We start from the raw sequence: 18,249 nt of genomic DNA on the forward strand, positions 1-18,249 counted from the left end.
TCCGCGCGCGCTCGCCCTCCCCTCCGCGCGCGGCTCGCCCTCCCCTCCGCGCGCGCTCGCCCTCCCCCTCCCCCCCGCGCGCCGCTCGCCCTCCCCTCCCGCCGCTGAGCTCGCCCTCCCCTCAGCGCTTCGCCCTCCCCTCGCGCTGCGCTCGCCCTCACCCTCCGCGCTGCGCTACGCAGCCTCCCCTCTCGCAGCGCGCTCGGCCCTCACCCTCCGCGCGCGCTCGCCCTCCCCTCCGCGCGCGCTCGCCCTCCCCTCCGCGCGCGCTCGCCCTCCCCTCCGCGCGCGCTCGCCCTCCCCTCCGCGCGCGCATCGCCCTCCCCTCCGCGCGCGCTCGCCCTCCCCTCCGCGCGCGCGTCGCCCTCACCCTCGCGCCGCGCTCGCCCTCCCCTCCGCGCTGCGCTCGCCCTCCCCCTCCGCGCGCGCTCGCCCCTCCCCTCCGCGCGCGGCTCGCCCTCCCCTCCGCTGCGCGCTCGCCCTCCCCTCCGCGCGCGCTCGCCCTCCCCTCCGCGCGCGCTCGCCCTCCCCTCCGCGCGCGCTCGCCCTCCCTCCCTCCGCGCGCGCTCGCCCTCCCCTCCGCGCGCGCTCGCCCTCCCCTCCCCTCCGCGCGCGCTCGCCCTCCCCTCCGCGCGCGCTCGCCCTCCCCTCCGCGCGCGCCCTCCGCCCCTCCCCCCCTCCGCGCGCGCTCGCCCTCCCCTCCGCGCTCGCCGCGCTCGCCCTCCCCCTCCGCGCGCGCTCGCCCCCCCTCCCCCCCCCTCCGCGCGCGCTCGCCCTCCCCTCCGCGCGCGCTCGCCCCTCCCCTCCGCGCGCGCTCGCCCCTCCCCTCCGCGCGCGCTCGCCCTCCCCTCCGCGCGCGCTCGCCCTCCCCCTCCGCGCGCGCTCCGCCCTCCCCTCCGCGCGCGCTCGCCCTCCCCTCCGCGCGCGCTCGCCCTCCCCTCGCGCGCGCTCGCCCTCCCCTCCGCGCGCGCTCGCCCCTCCCCCTCCGCGCGCGCTCGCCCTCCCCTCCGCGCGCGCTCGCCCTCCCCGTCCGCGCGCGGCATCGCCCTCCCCTCCGCGCGCGCGCTCGCCCTCCCCTCCGCGCGCGCGCCTCCCCTCCCGCGCGCGCTCGCCCCTCCGCGCGCGCGCGCAGCGCCCGCCCTCCCCTCCGCGCCGCGCGCTGCGCCCGCCCTCCCCCTCCGCGCGCGCGCGCGCCCGCCCTCCCCTCCGCGCGCGCAGCGCGCCCGCCCTCCCCCTCCGCGCGCGCGCGCCGCCTCCCCTCCGCGCGCGCTCGCCCTCCCCTCCGCGCGCGCGCTCGCCCTCCCCTCCGCGCGCAGCGCGCTCCGCCCTCCCCTCCGCGCGCGCGCTCGCCCGCCCTCCCCTCCGCGCGCGCGCGCGCCCGCCCTCCCCTCCGCGCGCGCGCGCGCTCCGCCCTCCCCTCCGCGCGCGCGCGCGCAGCCGCCCCTCCCCTCCGCGCGCGCGCGCGCCCCGCCCTCCCCTCCGCGCGCGCGCGCGCCCCCGCCCTCCCCCTCCGCGCCGCTGCGCGCGCGCCCGCCCCTCCCCTCCGCGCGCGCGCGCGCGCCCGCCCTCCCCTCCGCGCGCGCGCGCGCCCGCCCTCCCCTCCGCGCGCGCCCGCCCTCCCCTCCGCGCGCTGCGCGCGCCCGCCCTCCCCTCCGCGCGCGCCCGCCCTCCCCTCCGCGCGCGCGCGCGCCCGCCCTCCCCTCCGCGCGCAGCGCGCGCCCGCCCTCCCCTCCGCGCGCGCGCGCAGCCCGCCCTCCCCTCCGCGCGCGCGCGCGCCCGCCCTCCCCCCCCCCCCCCCCCCCCTGTGGAAAAATAGCCTGGCAGCATTTACTGTCTGGGTTTAATACTTAATGAGAAACAGCTTGTTTTTAATCGGCAATCTTTCTTCCCTCTGGACCCCAACCTCCCCTCTCCATTATAACCTTGCTTTTCGCATATCGCAAAGAGAGTGCATCGTGAAACGAGTGGGAACTTGAGAATTTGGTGAGAGTCGGAATTAGGTATAGACGGGGAAGGAGGTGCTTAAAAAAAACTTTAAATTTTAAAAAGAAAGCAAAAAAACCAAAACATGCTAAAAGGTAATCATTTATAGATAAGATATGGCAGAGCTGGTTGTGTGTTGGGACTGCAGTATGTGGGAGCTTGTGGACATCGAGAATATCCCGAGCAAGCGCATCTGCAGTCGATGTCTCCGCCTCGAATTTTTCCAGCTCAGTCATTTAGCTGGAGTACGAGTTGGAGGCACTCCGACAGAAGGGAGGGGGAGGAGTATCTGGACAGTTTACTCCAGACCTCGGTCACACCTCACAGAGGTACTGGATCAGAACGGGGTTGGTGTGACCGATAGCGTACAGTGTAAGGGAAACCCAGGTGAGAGAGAACGAGGATTCACAGAAACTGATCCCATCCAACAAGTACAATTTACTTGCTGCCTGTGAGGATAAGGATAAAGACTGTCGGAAGGACAAGAGATGAGCCAGAATGTTGACCGTGGCACCTTGGAACAGGAGGCTGTCAAGAGGGGGAGGAGGAGAAGCGTGATATGGTAGTTGTAAGGGATTCAATAATTAGGGGGACAGGAGCATCCTTTGTAAGCAGGATTGAGAGTCCCACATAGTATGTTGCCTACCTGGTGCCAGGGTGAGGGACATCTCGAACCAGCTTGAAAGGATATTGGAGGGGAAGATCCAGTTGTTGTGGTCCATGTTGGGACCAATAACACAGGAAAGAGTAGGCAAGAGGTCCTTTTCAGAGAGTACCAGGAACTAAATTTAAAAAAAAAACAGAACCTCAGGGGTTATAATCTCTGGATTATTACCTGAGCCACGTGCAAATTGGAGTAGGGAGACGCAGATTAGGGAGCTGAACACGTGGCTGAAAGAGGGGTTCCATTTCATGGACGCCAGCACCTGTACTGGGACAGGAAGGAAGTGTACCGTTCAAACGGGCTCCACCTGAAGCGGCTGGGACAGGGTCCAAGGGGAAAGGATAAATAGGGTGGTCACAAGGACTTTAAACTAGTAAGTGGGGGTGAGGGCTCGGGTGGAAAAGGTAGTATGGATAATAATTCTAAAAGAAACAGAGGCAGAGAGTAGAGTAATATCAGAAATTATGCTTTAGGCACTACAGGTAAAGGAAAAACAAAAGATGTAAAGTAATTAAATTGGGAGAGAGTAATAAGAAATGTGTGAACATTAGAGCAGAAGGATACATTAGCGTTTGTGGCCTGAATAAGCATTCTTTATACAAATGCATAGAGTATAAGGAACAAACCGAATTGCAGACGCACATTCAACTTAGAGAGTACGACTTGGTAGCCGTTACTGAGATGAGACATGGCTGCAAGACGGTCAGGACTGGGAACCGATTATAAGGCCGATAGGGAAACTGGTCGAGGGGGAGGAGTAGCCTTAGTGATTTAAGGATGAAATAAGAGAAGAAATAAGAGAGGATCTAACTAGAGGTAAGCAGGCAGTGGAGACTTTATGGGTAGAATTAAGAAATAGAAAAGGATTTAAGACTAGTGGAAGTTGTGTGTAGGCCCCCTGGTAGCAGCTGCGAAGTGGCGGAATGTATAAATGCAGAGACTATACGAGCATGTCGCAAAGGCAGAGTGGTCTTAATGAAGGATTTTCATATAGATTGGGATAAGCAGACGAGCTCATGTCAGAAAGATAGCGAATGTCTTGCGTTCAGGACAGCTTTCTGCAACAATATGTCCAAGAACCAACAAGGAGGCAGGCCATATTCGATTTAATAATGCGCAATGAGCCAGATTTAGTTAACAGCCTGACGGTGCATGAACATTTATCTAATAGCGATCGTAATAATCGAGTTCAGTGTTGTTTGAAAGGGAGAAACCCGTAACGGCTACTAAGATTCTAAATTTAGGTAAGTCCGACTTCAATGGGATGAGATAGAGACTGTCCGTTGTAATCTGGGCAAATCTGTTAATGGATAAAACGACAGAAGATCAGTGGGAGGTGTTCAAAAAAGAATTTAACGTGATACAGAACCAGTTTATACCCCAAGGGGCAAGAGCTCTACTTGCCAAAAAAAAACAGCCATGGACGACTAGAGGAAAGGGACAACATAAAACTGAAAGAAAAAACATACAAAAATGCAAAAAATAGCGCAGATCCTGGCGACTGGGAGAGATACAAAGAACAGCAAAGAGTAACAAAACAGATAGTAAGAGCTACAAAAAGGGAGTATGAAAAGAAACTTGCAGGGGATATCAAAATCAACACAATTTTTTTACAATTATAAAAGGAAATAGAGGGTGGTCATGAGCAATGTGGACTCCTTAAAAAGTAAGGAATCTTACAACACCAGGTTATAGTCCAACTGTTTTATTTGAAAATCACAGTTGGACTATAAAACAGTTGGACTATAACCTGGTGTTGTAAGATTCCTTACATTTGTCAACCCCAGTCCATCACCGGCATCTCCACATCATCCTTAAAAAGTGATGGTGATATTGTGAATGAAAACAAGGAAATGCTGGACATGATAAATAATTACTTTGCGTCAGTATTTACAGTGGAGGAAGAGGATAGCATGCCAGACACCCCATGGAAACTAATTTTGAATCAGGGACGGGGACTCACCATAATTAACGTAAGCAAATTAACAGTATTGAAGAAAATAATGTCGCTAAAGAGTAGGATGGTTTCCATCCCAGGGTTTTAAAGGAAGTAGGTGAGAACATTGCAGATGCCCTAACTATAATCTTCCAAAGCTCTCTCGATTCAGGAACCCTTCCTTTTAAAATTGGAAAATTGCACATGTCACTCCACTATTTAAGAAAGGTGAGAGGGAAACCAGGGAATTATAGATCAGTTAGCCTAACATCTGTTGTCAGGAAATTACTAGTGTATAATTAAGGATGGAGTGAGTGAACACCTTGAAATATTTCAGCTGATCAGAGTCAGCAGGATTTGTAAAGGGTAGGTCATGTCTGATGAACCTGATTGAATGTTTTGAAGAGGTGACTAAAGTAGTGGACAGGGGAATGTCTATGGATGTTGTTCATATGGACTTCCAGAAGGCATTCGATAAAGTCCCTATAAGAGACTGTTGGCTAAAGTTGAAGCTCATGGAATTGAGGGCAAATTATTGACCTGGTTAGGAAATTGGCTGAGCAGCAGGAGACAGAGAGTAGGAATAATGGGCAGATGCTCAAATTGGCAAGATATGACTAGTGGTATCCCACAGGGATCTGTGTTGGGGCCTCAACTTTTCACTGTATTTATTAATGACTTAGATGTCAGGATAGAGAGTCACATACCCAAGCTTGCTGATGGCACAAAGATAAGCAGCATTGTAAGCAGTGTAGATGGAAGCATAAAATTATAGAGATATTAATAGATTGAGTGGGCAAAACTGTGGCAAATGGATTTCAGTGTAGGCAAATGTGAGATCATCCACTTTGGACCTAAAAAGGATCAATGAGAGTACTTTCTAAATGGTGAAAAGCTCAAAACAGTGGAAGTCTAAAGAGACTTGGGAGTCCATGTACATAGATCATTAAAAGATCATGGATAGGTACAGAAAATAATCAAGAAGGCTAATGGAATGCTGGCCTTTATCTCGAGAGGGCTAGAATACAAGGGGGTAGAAGTTATGCTACAGCTATACAAAGTCCTGGTTAGGCCACATCTGGAGTACTGTGTTCAGTTTTGGGCACTGTACCGTAGGAAGATTATATTGGCCTTGGAGGGAGTGCAGCATAGATTTATTAGAATGATATCTGGACTCCAAGGATTAAATTATGAGGAGAGATTACACAAACTGTGTTGTATTCCCTGGAATTTAGAAGATTAAGTGGTGATTTGATTGAAGTTTTGAAGATATTAAGTGGAACTGATAGGGTAGATGGAGAGAAACTATTTCCGCTGGTTGGTGAGTCTTGGACTATGGGACGTAGCCTAAAAATTAGAGCCAGGCCTTTCAGGAGTGAAGTTAGGAGACCCTTCTCGCAAAGGGTGGTAGAAGTTTGGAACTCTCTTCCACAAATGGCACTTCTTGCTAGCTCAATTAATTTTAAATCTGAGATTGATAGATTTTTGTTAGCCCCGTAATCCCTTAATGTCTTTCGTTAAGGTGGGTATATGGAGTTAGATCGGCCATGATCTCATTGAATGGCGGGAACAAGCTTGAGGGACTAAATGGCCTACTCCTGTTCCTACGTTCCTATGTAGTGTTGTGGTCACTTCTCCTCTGAACTTTCTTCTATTGTCCATCTAAATTTAAATATCCTCGCTGTTGACATCAAGACTCATCGAATCTTAAGACATTCTTTGAGATCTCAAAACTCCCTACTTGCAGCAATATTGCCTTTCTCCTACAATCTTCAGGCTTCTAATAATAATAACTTGCATTTAACGTAGTAAAACGTCCCAAAGCACTTCACTGAAGCGTTGTCAAACAAAATTTGACACCGAGCCAGGTGAGAGGTAGGTTGTAAGGATTATTTTAAAGGAGAGAGAGATGGAAAGGTTTAGGGAGGGAATTCCAGAGCTTAGGGCCTAGGCAGCTGAAGGCACAGCCGCCAGTGGTGGACCAAAGAAAATTGGGGATGAGGAAGAGGCCAGATTTGGAGGAGTGCAGACATCGCGGAGTGTTGTGGGGCTGGAGGAAGCTAGAGATGGGGAGGGGTGAGGCCATGGACAGATTTGAAAACAAGGATGAGAATTTTAAAATCGAGGCGTTCCCATACTGGGAGCCAATCTACATAGGGGTGATGCGTGAATGGTGCTTGGTGCGAGTAAGGATGCAGGTGGCAGAGTTTTGGATGAGCTCAAGTTTAGGGAGAGTGCAAGGTGGGAGTCTGGCCAGGAGACCTTTGGCATAGTCGAGTCTAGAGGTGACAAAGGCATCGCTGAGAGTTTCAGCAGCAGATGAGCTGAGGCAGGGGTGGAGTCGGTGATGTTACGGAAGTGGAAGTCAGTGGTTTTGGTGATGGAGCAGATATGTGGTCGGAAGTTCACCTCTGTCAAATAGGAAGCCAAGGTTGTGAACGGTCATGTTTTGCTTCGAACGGTGGCCAGGGAGAGGGATGGAGTCGGTAGCTAGGGAACGGAGTTTGTGGCGGGGACCGAAGAAAATGGCCTTGGACTTCCCACTGTTTAGTTAAATCAGGTTTGGTGTCAATTGATCATGACTTCCTAATTTACCCTTGCTGCTTTTTTATTCTTTTCAATCTTGGTGCTGTCGTGCACTGTACCCTTTGCCCTTCACTTTGGATTCTAAATTTCTGGGATTTAGAAAGTTGTGAACTCTGCTAGTTGTTCACTTTTTGGTTCTGACTGCACTGCAGTGTTCTCCCATTTATGCCAACCATCTGTTTCCCCAGTTCTGTCAGCATGTTGGTATTTGCTGATCAAAATTGGGATTTTAAATGTTTTGGTTTTAAAAATGGATTTAATATACGCGTGAATAATTTGTAGGACCTTGTCCTAGGTTTCTTTTATGATGCTAATGGTCAGAATTTGAGCCTCTTTAAGGCCTTGTCCAATCTAGCTATAATGCCTCCTGGAAGTAGCTACTAAGTTACGAAGATGCAAGGGTTATGTACATGAGTGTCCTTAACCAGTGAGCTTGTATTCTTTTTCCAAGCTGCCTTTTTGTTGGCAGGAGTCATGTATTTCATCATTATTTATAGTGACATGCATGAAATAATGTTTGTGATATTTAATTGACTTTTCTGATGAATTAAGTCACTCTTTTAATATAGTATGCATTGTAGTATTGAAAGCACTAAACAGAGTCTTGTACATGGATAGCGTAAGCTGTTACTGGGTATTGTTAGTCAATTAGTAGTTTGATGGAGCTTTAGCTTCTTCTAAGATCCTGGAAGTACAAATAATTTCTGTATAAATGCTGTAGATCTAAAACTCTAAATTAGCTGAACGCTATTGAAATACAAACGCCTTCTGAAAATAGTATTTTGTTGTGTAATTTAATCATTCTAGATTTATAATGTTTTATAATGCTATGTAGTTAAAAAAAAAAGTTACTTTACAGTGTGAGTTCACCTTATTGAACTATGAGAGAGAGAATCATAGAAGTTTACAACATGGAAACAGGCCCTTCGGCCCAACATGTCCATGTCGCCCAGTTTATACCACTAAGCTAGTCCCAATTTCCTGCACTTGGCCCATATCCCTCTATACCCATCTTACCCATGTAACTGTCCAAATGCTTTTTAAAAGACAAAATTGTACCCGCCTCTACTACTGCCTCTGGCAGCTCGTTCCAGACACTCACCACCCTTTGAGTGAAAAAATTGCCCCTCTGGACCCTTTTGTATCTCTCCCCTCTCACCTTAAATCTATGCCCCCTCGTTATAGACTCCCCTACCTTTGGGAAAAGATTTTGACTATCTACCTTATCTATGCCCCTCATTATTTTATAGACTTCGATAAGATCACCCCTTAACCTCCTACTCTCCAGGGAAAAAAGTCCCAGTCTATCCAACCTCTCCCTATAAGTCAAACCATCAAGTCCCGGTAGCATCCTAGTAAATCTTTCCTGCACTCTTTCTAGTTTAATAATATCCTTTCTATAGTAGGGTGACCAGAACTGTACACAGTATTCCAAGTGTGGCCCTACTAATGTCTTGTACAACTTCAACAAGACATCCCAACTCCTGTATTCAATGTTCTGACCAATGAAACCAAGCATGCCGAATGCCTTCTTCACCACCCTATCCACCTGTGACTCCACTTTCAAGGAGCTATGAACCTGTACTCCTAGATCTCTTTGTTCTATAACTCTCCCCAACGCCCTACCATTAACGGAGTAGGTCCTGGTCTATGGAATGAAATCTTAACTGGAGCCAGGTTCTTGATACTGGAACCAGGAAATAGCAACAAATGCAGCTGGATCCTTCATAAATATAAATCTGTCCTGTTGGGAAAATTCAACTGAATTGTTAATTTTGCAAGTAATAATTTGTGGTTCGGGACAGTGAAAGATTTTTTTGAGGATGGAAATCTCCACTCATTTCCTAAAATAGCTTCTAAACATAGAATCACAGTTTGAAGATTTTTTTTCTGTATTGGAATAGACAAAGTAGGCAAAGGACCACAGTAGTGTACCAATGAGTCTATGGGATGGGGAGAAGGGGATGTGAAGCTGAAATGAAGTAACAATTGGAAGAGAAGCTTTTGTTATCTGGAGAAATTCGTATGATGGCATTGACTCATGGGAACATAGGAACAGGAGTAGGCCATTCAGCCCCTCAAGCCTGTTCAACCATTCAGTTAGATCACAGCTGATCTGTACCTCAACTCCGTTTACTCATTTATACACTACTGTGGCCCTTTCACTACTTTGTTGCAATACAGAAATAAATTCTTCAACCTGTGATTATATGTTCAAAAACCATTTTAGGTAATGAGTAGAGATTTGTATCCTCAAAATCTTTCACTGTCCCGAGCCACAAATTTGATCCATATCCCTTGATACCCTTCACTAATAAAAATCTGTCTGTCTGGGTCAATTGAAATTTTCAAAACAGTCTTTTGGGGGAAGAGAATTCCAGATTTCCACTACCCTTTTTGTGTGGAAAAAGTGCTTCCTGATTTCACTCCTGAATGGCCAGCTCTAATTTTAAGATTGTGTCCCCTTGTTTTAGATTCCCGGACCACAGGAAATAGCTTCTCTTTTTTATGTACACTATCCACTCCTTTTATCTTGTTAAATGCTTGAATTAAATGTTGTTTGTAGCCTTTCGAGAGTTACTGAGTTAGAAACTGCACGGTTGTGAATACTGTGGCTACGAGAGCAGGTTAGAGACTGGGTATTCTGCAGCGAGTGACTCGCTTCCTGACTCCCCAAAGGCTTTCCACCATCTACAAAGCACAAGTCAGGAATGTGATGGAATACTCTCCACTTGCCTGGATGAGTGCAGCTCCAACAACACTCAAGAAGCTCGACACCATCCAAGATAAAGCAGCCCGCTTGATTGGCACCCCATCCACCACACTAAACATTCACTCCCTTCACCACCGGCGCACTGTGGCTGCAGTGTGTACCATCCACAGGATGCACTGCAGCAACTTGCCAAGGCTTCTTCGACAGCACCTCCCAAACCCGCGACCTCTACCACCTAGAAGGACAAGAGCAGCAGGCACATGGGAACAACACCACCTGCACGTTCCCCTCCAAGTCACACACCATCCCGACTTGGAAATATATCGCCGTTCCTTCATTGTCGCTGGGTCAAAATCCTGGAACTCCCTTCCTAACAGCACTGTGGGAGAACCTTCACCATACGGACTGCAGCGGTTCAAGAAGGCGGCTCACCACCACCTTCTCAAGGGCAATTAGGGATGGGCAATAAATGCTGGCCTCGCCAGCAACGCCCACATCCCATGAACGAATAAAAACAAAAGTTGTGTTGCATGTTGGAACACTAGCATAATGGCATGATCGAGAAGCTGCAAGCTCAGTTTCCCATTCACTTCACTTCCCAACCTGCACTTTGCTGTCCAGGAGGAGGGGAAATTGGAAACAGTGTCTATCCTAGGTTACTGTTTGGCTTCCTCATAGCAAACTAAAGAAAGGGCAACAACGGTCTGGGAGTAAAATCAGTGGCCACTCAGTTGCAGAGGAATGAATGTGAAGGGAATACTGAGAATGTGTGCCCTCCATGGAAAATGAATATATTCTGATTCATCTTCTACAGATATGTAAACAGTAAATGGGTGGGCCGATTAGGGACCAAAAAGGAGATCTACTCATGGAGGCAGAGGGCACAGCCGAAGTACTAAATGAGTATGTTGCATCTGTCTTTACCGATTTACAGAGGAAGAAGATGCTGCCAGAGTCTCAGTAAAGGAAGATATAAACGAGATACTGAGTAGGCTAAAAATTGATAGAGGAGGTACTAGAAAGGCTAGCTGTACTTAAAGTAGATAAGTCACCCGGCCCGGATGGGATGCATCCTAGGTTGCTGAGGGAGTAAGGGTAGAAATTGTGGAGGTGCTGCCATAATTTTCCAAACATCCTTAAATATGGGGGTGGTGCCAGAGGACTAGAGAATTGCAAATGTTACACACTTGTTCAAAAAAGAGTGTAAGGGTAAACCCAACAACGATAGGCTAGTCAGTTTAATCTCGGTAGAGGGGAAACTTTTAGAAATGATAATCCAGGACAGATTAAGCAGTCGCTTGCACAAGTGTGGATTGATTAGGAAAAGCCAGCATGGATTTGTTAAAGGCAAATTGTGTTTAAACCAACTTGATAGAGTTTTTTGATGAGTTAACAGAGGTAGATGAAGGCAATGCAGTTGATGTGGTGTATACGGACTTTCAAAAGGCGTTTGATAAAGTGCCGCATAATAGGCTTGTCATCAAGATTGAAGCCCATGGAATAAAAGGGGCAGTAGCAGCATGGATGCAAAATTGGCTAAGTGACAGGAAACAGAGAGTAGTTGTGAACGGTTGTTTTTCGGACTGGAAGGAGGTGCAGAGTGGTGTTCCCCAGGGGTCAGTGCTGGGACCACTGCTTTTCTTGATATATATTAATGACTTGGACTTGGGTGTACAGGGCACAATTTCCAAATTTGCAGATGATACAAAACTTGGAAGGTAGTGAACAGTGAGGAGGATAGTGATAGACTTCAAGAGGATATAGACAGGCTGGTGGAATGGACGGATACATGGCAGATGAAAATTAACCAGAAAAATGTGAGGTCATACATTTCTGTAGGAAGAATGAGGGGAGGCAATATAAACTAAAGGGCACAATTCTAAAAGGGGTACAGGGACAGAGACACCTGGGGGTTTATGTACACAAATCATTGAAGGTGGTAGGGCAGGTTGAGAAAGTGGTTAAAAAAGCATACGGGATCCTTGGCTTTATAAATAGAGGCATAGAGTACAAAAGCAAGGAAGTCATGGATAAACCTTTGTAAAACACTGGTTTGGCCACAACTGGAGTATTGTATCCAGTTCTGGGCACCACAGTTTAGGAAAGATGTGAAGGCTTAGAGAGGGTGCAGAAGAGATTTACGAGAATGATTCCAGGGATGAGGGACTTTAATTACTGTGGATAGACTGGAGAAGCTAGGTTGTTCTCCTTGGAACAGAGAAGGTTGAGGAGATTTGATAGAGGTATCCAAAATCATGAAGGATCGAGACAGAGTAAATAGAGAGAAACTGTTCCCATTGGCGGAAGGGTCAAGAACCAGAGGACATAGATTTAAGGTGATTGGCAAAAGAACCAAAGGCGACATGAGGAAAAACTTTTTTACACAGTGAGTGGTTAGGATCTGGAATGCACTGCCTTGAGGGGGTGATGGAGGCAGATTCAAACATAGCCTTCAAAAGGGAACTGGATAAATACTTGAAACTAAAAAAATTGCAGGGGATAGGGCAGGGGAGTGGAACTAGCTGGATTGCTCTTATGTAGAGTCGGCACGGACTCGATGGGCTGAATGGCCTCTTGTGCTGTAACCGTTACGATTTTTTTTTAAAAAAGAAACATTCTGCTATGCTTTTACAGGTTTTCCACTTTCAAGCATCTGGTTTAGAAATGTATGTTACAGAATTAATAACCATGCAGAAGTGAATAATGAGTGACAGCAAGTTTTTGCCAGATTCAGCTAGGATCGAACTGAATGTGGCTCTGACTGAGTGATATGAGGCTCTATATAGCTGATACTAAATCTTACTTAGCTTACTAAATCTAATAAAGGATTGTAATCGATGTATATGAAAGATGGATAGCACAATTCTTTTCTAACTATCATTCTTTAACACTTGAATGATTACACTAGCATTTGGAAAGTAGTGTAAGAAAATATTCTCACTGTTCCTGTAGTTTAGGGAATATTGTTACATTATTTGACTTGGTAATAAGAAATACTGCTGCGCCTTTCTTTTGTATGCTTTTATTATACCAGAAAGTCTTTGGTTTGCTGTAAGTTACAGAGCAGGACCCAATTTTTGAGAGTGGCTGAATTGACACTTCCACTGTTTCATTTTCAGGTATGCAATACCTCCGGAGCATGGGAAGAGGCTGGAACGACTTGCACAAGGTAATGAATTACAAAATGTCGCAATACATCACTTTTCCAACTGGAATGTATCCTTTTCACCGTATTTGAATAATGAGGGAGATTTGTAGTTATATAAATAAACGTTTTGAGGCGCAGTCATACTTTAGGTGTCATATTGTCACATGCAAATTTCTGTGATACTTAAAAAAAAAGTATTGAAAGAAACACAAAGAAAACCAATCTACAGAGATTTGCCCAGCAACAGAAAATAACTTTTAATTGACTTCACGAGTCAATTTTTTTTTAAAGAAAAAGGAAGCCAGTCTGAGTGGTTATTGACGTGAGGATCTGCTTGGAACAATCAGCCTCCATCTGACCAAGCACTTGCACGTTGTCATCTAAAGGGATGCACCAAGTTACACGCTGCTGTACTTCAGCAGCAGAATAATGCATTGTACATTACATAATATAATGCTGCTGTCCTATTGTGAGTAATACCATGGGAGATCTATTAGTTTACAATAAAATATCCAATTTAGAAAACTGTTTTTATAATCTCTTGCTGAGACTCACATGAATGGCTACAGTAAATTAAATAAAACTGGTTTTCAGGCAATGAAAACCCACTTTCCTCAGCTTACTCCCAGCTTAAAAATTGAGATTAGGAGTCAGAATAAACAGAGAACAGGTTAATTAAAAAGTTTAAATCTCATGTTATTTTGCCCAGTATGTAAACTTAGGAAAAGTTTTATTACTAAACTGTCAGTGGTTTATAATTATCAAGACATTTTAAGATAGATAGGATAAATTCAATAGAAAAAGGACCAGTGCCATAGGACAGGTGGACAACTAATGTGATTCCGATATTCAAAAAGGGAGATCAAACAAATCCAGGGAACTACAGACCAGGTTAGCTTAAAGCCGGTGGTAGGAAAGATATCGGAATCTTTACTCAAAGATGTAATACCGAGGAAGAATACGACAAAATACAAAAAGACATTAACAAACTTGCAGAATGGGCTTGTAAATTTCAATATAGATAAGCGTGACGTGGTGCATTTTAGTAGGAAGAATTAGGAGTCAACTACTCCTTGCAAAAATCAGAGTCTAAATGGGATAGAAGTGCAAAGGGATCCAGGGGTACAGATTCACAAATCATTAAAAGTAACAACGTAGGCTAACAAAGTCACAAAAAATACAAACAAAGCACTGGGGTTCATTTCTAGAGGAATACGTTACGTTAAACTTGCATAGAGCCTTGGTTAGACCACACTTCGAATACTGTGCGCACAGTTCTGGTCTCCATATTACAAAAAGGATGTAGAAGCACTGGAGACGGTGCAAAAAAGATTTACAAGGATGATACCAGAACTGAGAAGGTACAACTATCAGGAAAGACTGAACAGGATGGGGCTCTTTACTCTAGAAAAGAGAAATGTAAGGAATCTTGCAACACCAGGTTATAGTCCAACAAATTTATTTTAAAATCACAAGCTTTCGGAGATTATCCCCTTCGTCAGATGAATGTGTGAAAAGGTTCTCAAATCGCATATCTTATACTATGTTGGGACAGCATCACACCAATCAAAAGGTGTCGTCGTTATTCAAACAGGCCAGTCACGGAGAACAGCACGTCCCAGTACACTGGATATACATTGTGTTGATTACACAGGCAGGCAGAAAGAAACTCAAAATGGCAGAGAGAGAGAGAGAGAGAATTTTAAAAAACATATAATTTTTTTCCCCCTTTTTGCTGGTGGGGTTACGTGTAGCGTGACATGAACCCAAAATCCCGGTTGAGGCCGTCCTCATGGGTGCGGAACTTGGCTATCAACTTCTGCTCGACGATTTTGCGTTGTTGTGTGTCTCGAAGGCCGCCTTGGAGAACGCTTACCCGAAGATCGGTGGCTGAATGTCCTTGACTGCTAAAGTGTTCCCCGACTGGGAGAGAACCCTCCTGTCTGGCGATTGTTGCGCGGTGTCCGTGCATCCGTTGTCGCAGTGTCTGCATGGTCTCGCCAATGTACCATGCTCCGGGGCATCCTTTCCTGCAACGTATGAGGTAGACAACGTTGGCCGAGTCACAGGAGTATGAACCATGTACCTGGTGGGTGGTGTCCTCTCGTGTGATGGTGGTATCCGTGTCGATGATCTGGCATGTCTTGCAGAGGTTGCCGTGGCAGGGTTGTGTGGTGTCGTGGACGCTGTTCTCCTGAAAACTGGGTAACTTGCTGCAAACGATGGTCTGTTTGAGGTTGGGTGGCTGTTTAAAGGCGAGCAGTGGAGGCGTGGGGATGGCCTTAGCGAGGTGTTCGTCGTCATCGATGACATGTTGAAGGCTGCGGAGAACATGGTGTAGTTTCTCCGCTCCAGGGAAGTACTGGACGACGAAGGGTACTGGGACGTGCTGTTCTCCGTGACTGGCCTGTTTGAATAACAACGACACCTTTTGATTGGTGTGATGCTGTCTCAACATAGTATAAGATATGCGATTTGAGAACCTTTTCACACATTCATCTGACAAAGGGGATAATCTCCGAAAGCTTGTGATTTTAAAATAAATTTGTTGGACTATAACCTGGTGTTGTAAGATTCCTTACATTTGTCCACCCCAGTCCATCACCGGCATCTCCACATCATAGAAAAGAGAAGACCGAAAGGTGACCTGATAGAGGTCTTTTAAAATTATGCAGGAGTTCGATGGGGTAGAAGTGGAGATGATGTTTCCACTTGTGGGGGAGTCCTAAACTAGGGGTCATAAATATAAGATCGTCACTAATAAATCCAATAAAGAATTCAGGAGAAACTACTTTACTCAGAGGTGAGAATGTGGAACTGGTGATGGCATGGAGTGGTTGAGGCAATTAGCATAGATGCCATTAAGGGGAAGCTAGATAAGTACATGAGGGAGAAAGGAATACAGGGATATGTTGATGGGGTTAGATGAAGTAAAGTGGTAGCTGGCTCTTGTGGCACAAACACTGGCATAGACCAGTTGGGCCGAATAGCCTGTTTCTGTGCTGTAAAACTCTCTGTAACTTTTCTTTCACTTTTTAAAACTGAAAATATTTTCATTAATGGTTAAGTGGAGAAATTTAAGAAAGACAGAAGAGTTTAGATTAAGTAGAAAAGAGTACAATTAAAGTTTAAAAATAGAATGGGGACATCAGGGCAAATGGAATTGATGTTTTCATTCTAATTTAAAGTTGTGCTTGTTGTAGTAGTTTAGGGTTAATATTAGTGTTAATGCTATGCAGTAGCTCCTGTGATGACCTGGTGGGTAAATGAACTGCTTGTGTGCAACTGTGCCTGTGTGGAACTTGAAGGTGCCAGATTTGATCCCTGGTCCTTGTTGAGTTTTGGGTGTTATAACTGACCTGTGTCCCTGGGTTGGGAGAAAATAGAACGACCTGGATTCCCTTCCCTGATGGCCATCTAGTGAATCTTGCTGCAAGGTGAATGTCTTTGGATGTCAGGTATCGATAAATCATGCCCCATGTGGGTAAATAGCCTGGTGGCACTTACTATGTAAGCTTGCACTTGAAGAATAGCTGTTTGAGTGAGATACCACAGGGCTGATGAAACATGAGCCAATGCCCTTCAGGAAAGGAGGGACGAAAATTAATTTTTTTTTTGTTTAAAAATGTACCCTAATATTAGGAAAAACTTGACTATAATAGTTTTAGGCTGAAGGTTACAGGATGTGAATTAAAAACAAAAACATCGACTCAGGGAGATAAGAATTTCAGTCAATGGGTTGCTCTTGGTTTTAAATGAGTGCAATAAGAGCAGGGGAAAGCTAATTGCTATATATTTGTATTTGATGGGAACTAGTTTATTTTTTTCCTTGCCCCTATATGGTTTATGCGAACAGTCTGACGACGTTGAAAGTAAAAATATATTTTTGAAATATGCAAATTCAGAAGATTTGTCTGACATGGTTCTACGTAAAGGAAAACAAATATCTCATTTACAGCACTTTCATTAATCAAACTACAGTAAGTCAAATAACGTTGAACCATTTTTATTCTGTTCAATCAATATATGGAAGAATGGGTCATTTGACCGTTTTGAAAAGCTGGTTCATTTTTGCTTGGTTAGAATTAAAAGAAAGCATTGCTATTTTCCAGTCATCCTGTCTGCACATTGTAATGATCACTCTTGTCATTTGTGCTTGGGTGCTTTCATCTTTGGTTTTCATTGAAATCATGATTGACACAAATATTTTATCTGAAAGATGTTAGACTTTCATCTGAAATGCTGCAACTCTTTTTTTTTCCCCTCCTTCTGTTACATCCAATTCTGTGCAAGTATAAAGGTAGTGTTAATATTGAATGAACATTTTGCAATTCTTATTGCAGTTTGAGTTTGCGTTGCTACATGAAGTCATACACTCATGATTTTATGATACACTAACTAATTTATGTCAAATTAATACAAGCTACCAAATCAAAATGACAGCTTGAGCAAAATTTTTTAATCACCCACCCCCCCCCAATTCAATTAAAAAGATATAGGGAGAAGATTGAAGTGAAAGTTGTCCCTCCAGAACACACACAATGTGGAAAAATGTGAAGTTATCCACTTTGGTAGGAAAAACATTAATGCAGAGTATTTTTTAAATGGTGAGAGATTGGAAAATGTTGATGTACAAAGGGAACTGGGTGTCTTTGTACATGAGTCACTGAACGCTAACATGCAGGTGCAGCAAGCAATTAGGAAGGCAAATGGTATGTTGGCCTTTATTACAAGAGGATTTGAGTACAGGAGTAAAGATGTCTTACTGCAATTATATAGGGTCTTGGTGAGACCGCACCTGGAGAAAGGATATACTTGCTATATAGGAGTGCAACGAAGGTTCACCAGGCTGATTCCTGGGATGGTGGGATTGTCATATGAGGAGAGGTTGAGTAGACTAGGCCTGCATTCTCTCAAGCTTAGAAGAATGAATTGAAACATACAAAATTCTTACAGGGCTCGACAGGGTAGATGCAGCGAGGATGGCTGGAGGGTTCAGAATGAGGGGTCACAGCCTCAGAATAAGGGGTCGGCCATTTAGGACTGAGATGAGGAGAAATTTCTTCACTCAGAGGGTGGTGAATCTTTGGAATTCTCTACCCCAGAGGGCTGTGGAGGCTCAGTCATTGAGTACGTTCAAAACCGAGATCGATGGACTTTTAGATATTAAAGGCATCAACAGATATGGGGATGGTGCAGGAAAATGGGGTTAAGGTAGA

General features: G+C 46.1%; 1 protein-coding gene across 6 annotated transcripts in view; it reads left to right on the forward strand.

Annotated features, from left to right (window-relative positions):
* The window catches only part of LOC137321285 (lysine-specific demethylase 4C-like), a 408,143-nt gene that overhangs the window by 74,606 nt on the left and 315,288 nt on the right, over positions 1-18,249 (forward strand). For all 6 annotated transcript variants that reach the window (XM_067983644.1, XM_067983641.1, XM_067983643.1 and 3 more), the window contains one exon: positions 13,002-13,051. In XM_067983644.1, coding sequence (XP_067839745.1) covers positions 13,002-13,051 — 50 coding nt within the window. The remainder of the gene's footprint in view (positions 1-13,001; positions 13,052-18,249) is intronic.

The sequence above is a fragment of the Heptranchias perlo genome, chromosome 4, assembly GCF_035084215.1.
Source record: "Heptranchias perlo isolate sHepPer1 chromosome 4, sHepPer1.hap1, whole genome shotgun sequence".
Classification (NCBI taxonomy): Eukaryota; Metazoa; Chordata; class Chondrichthyes; order Hexanchiformes; family Hexanchidae; genus Heptranchias; species Heptranchias perlo.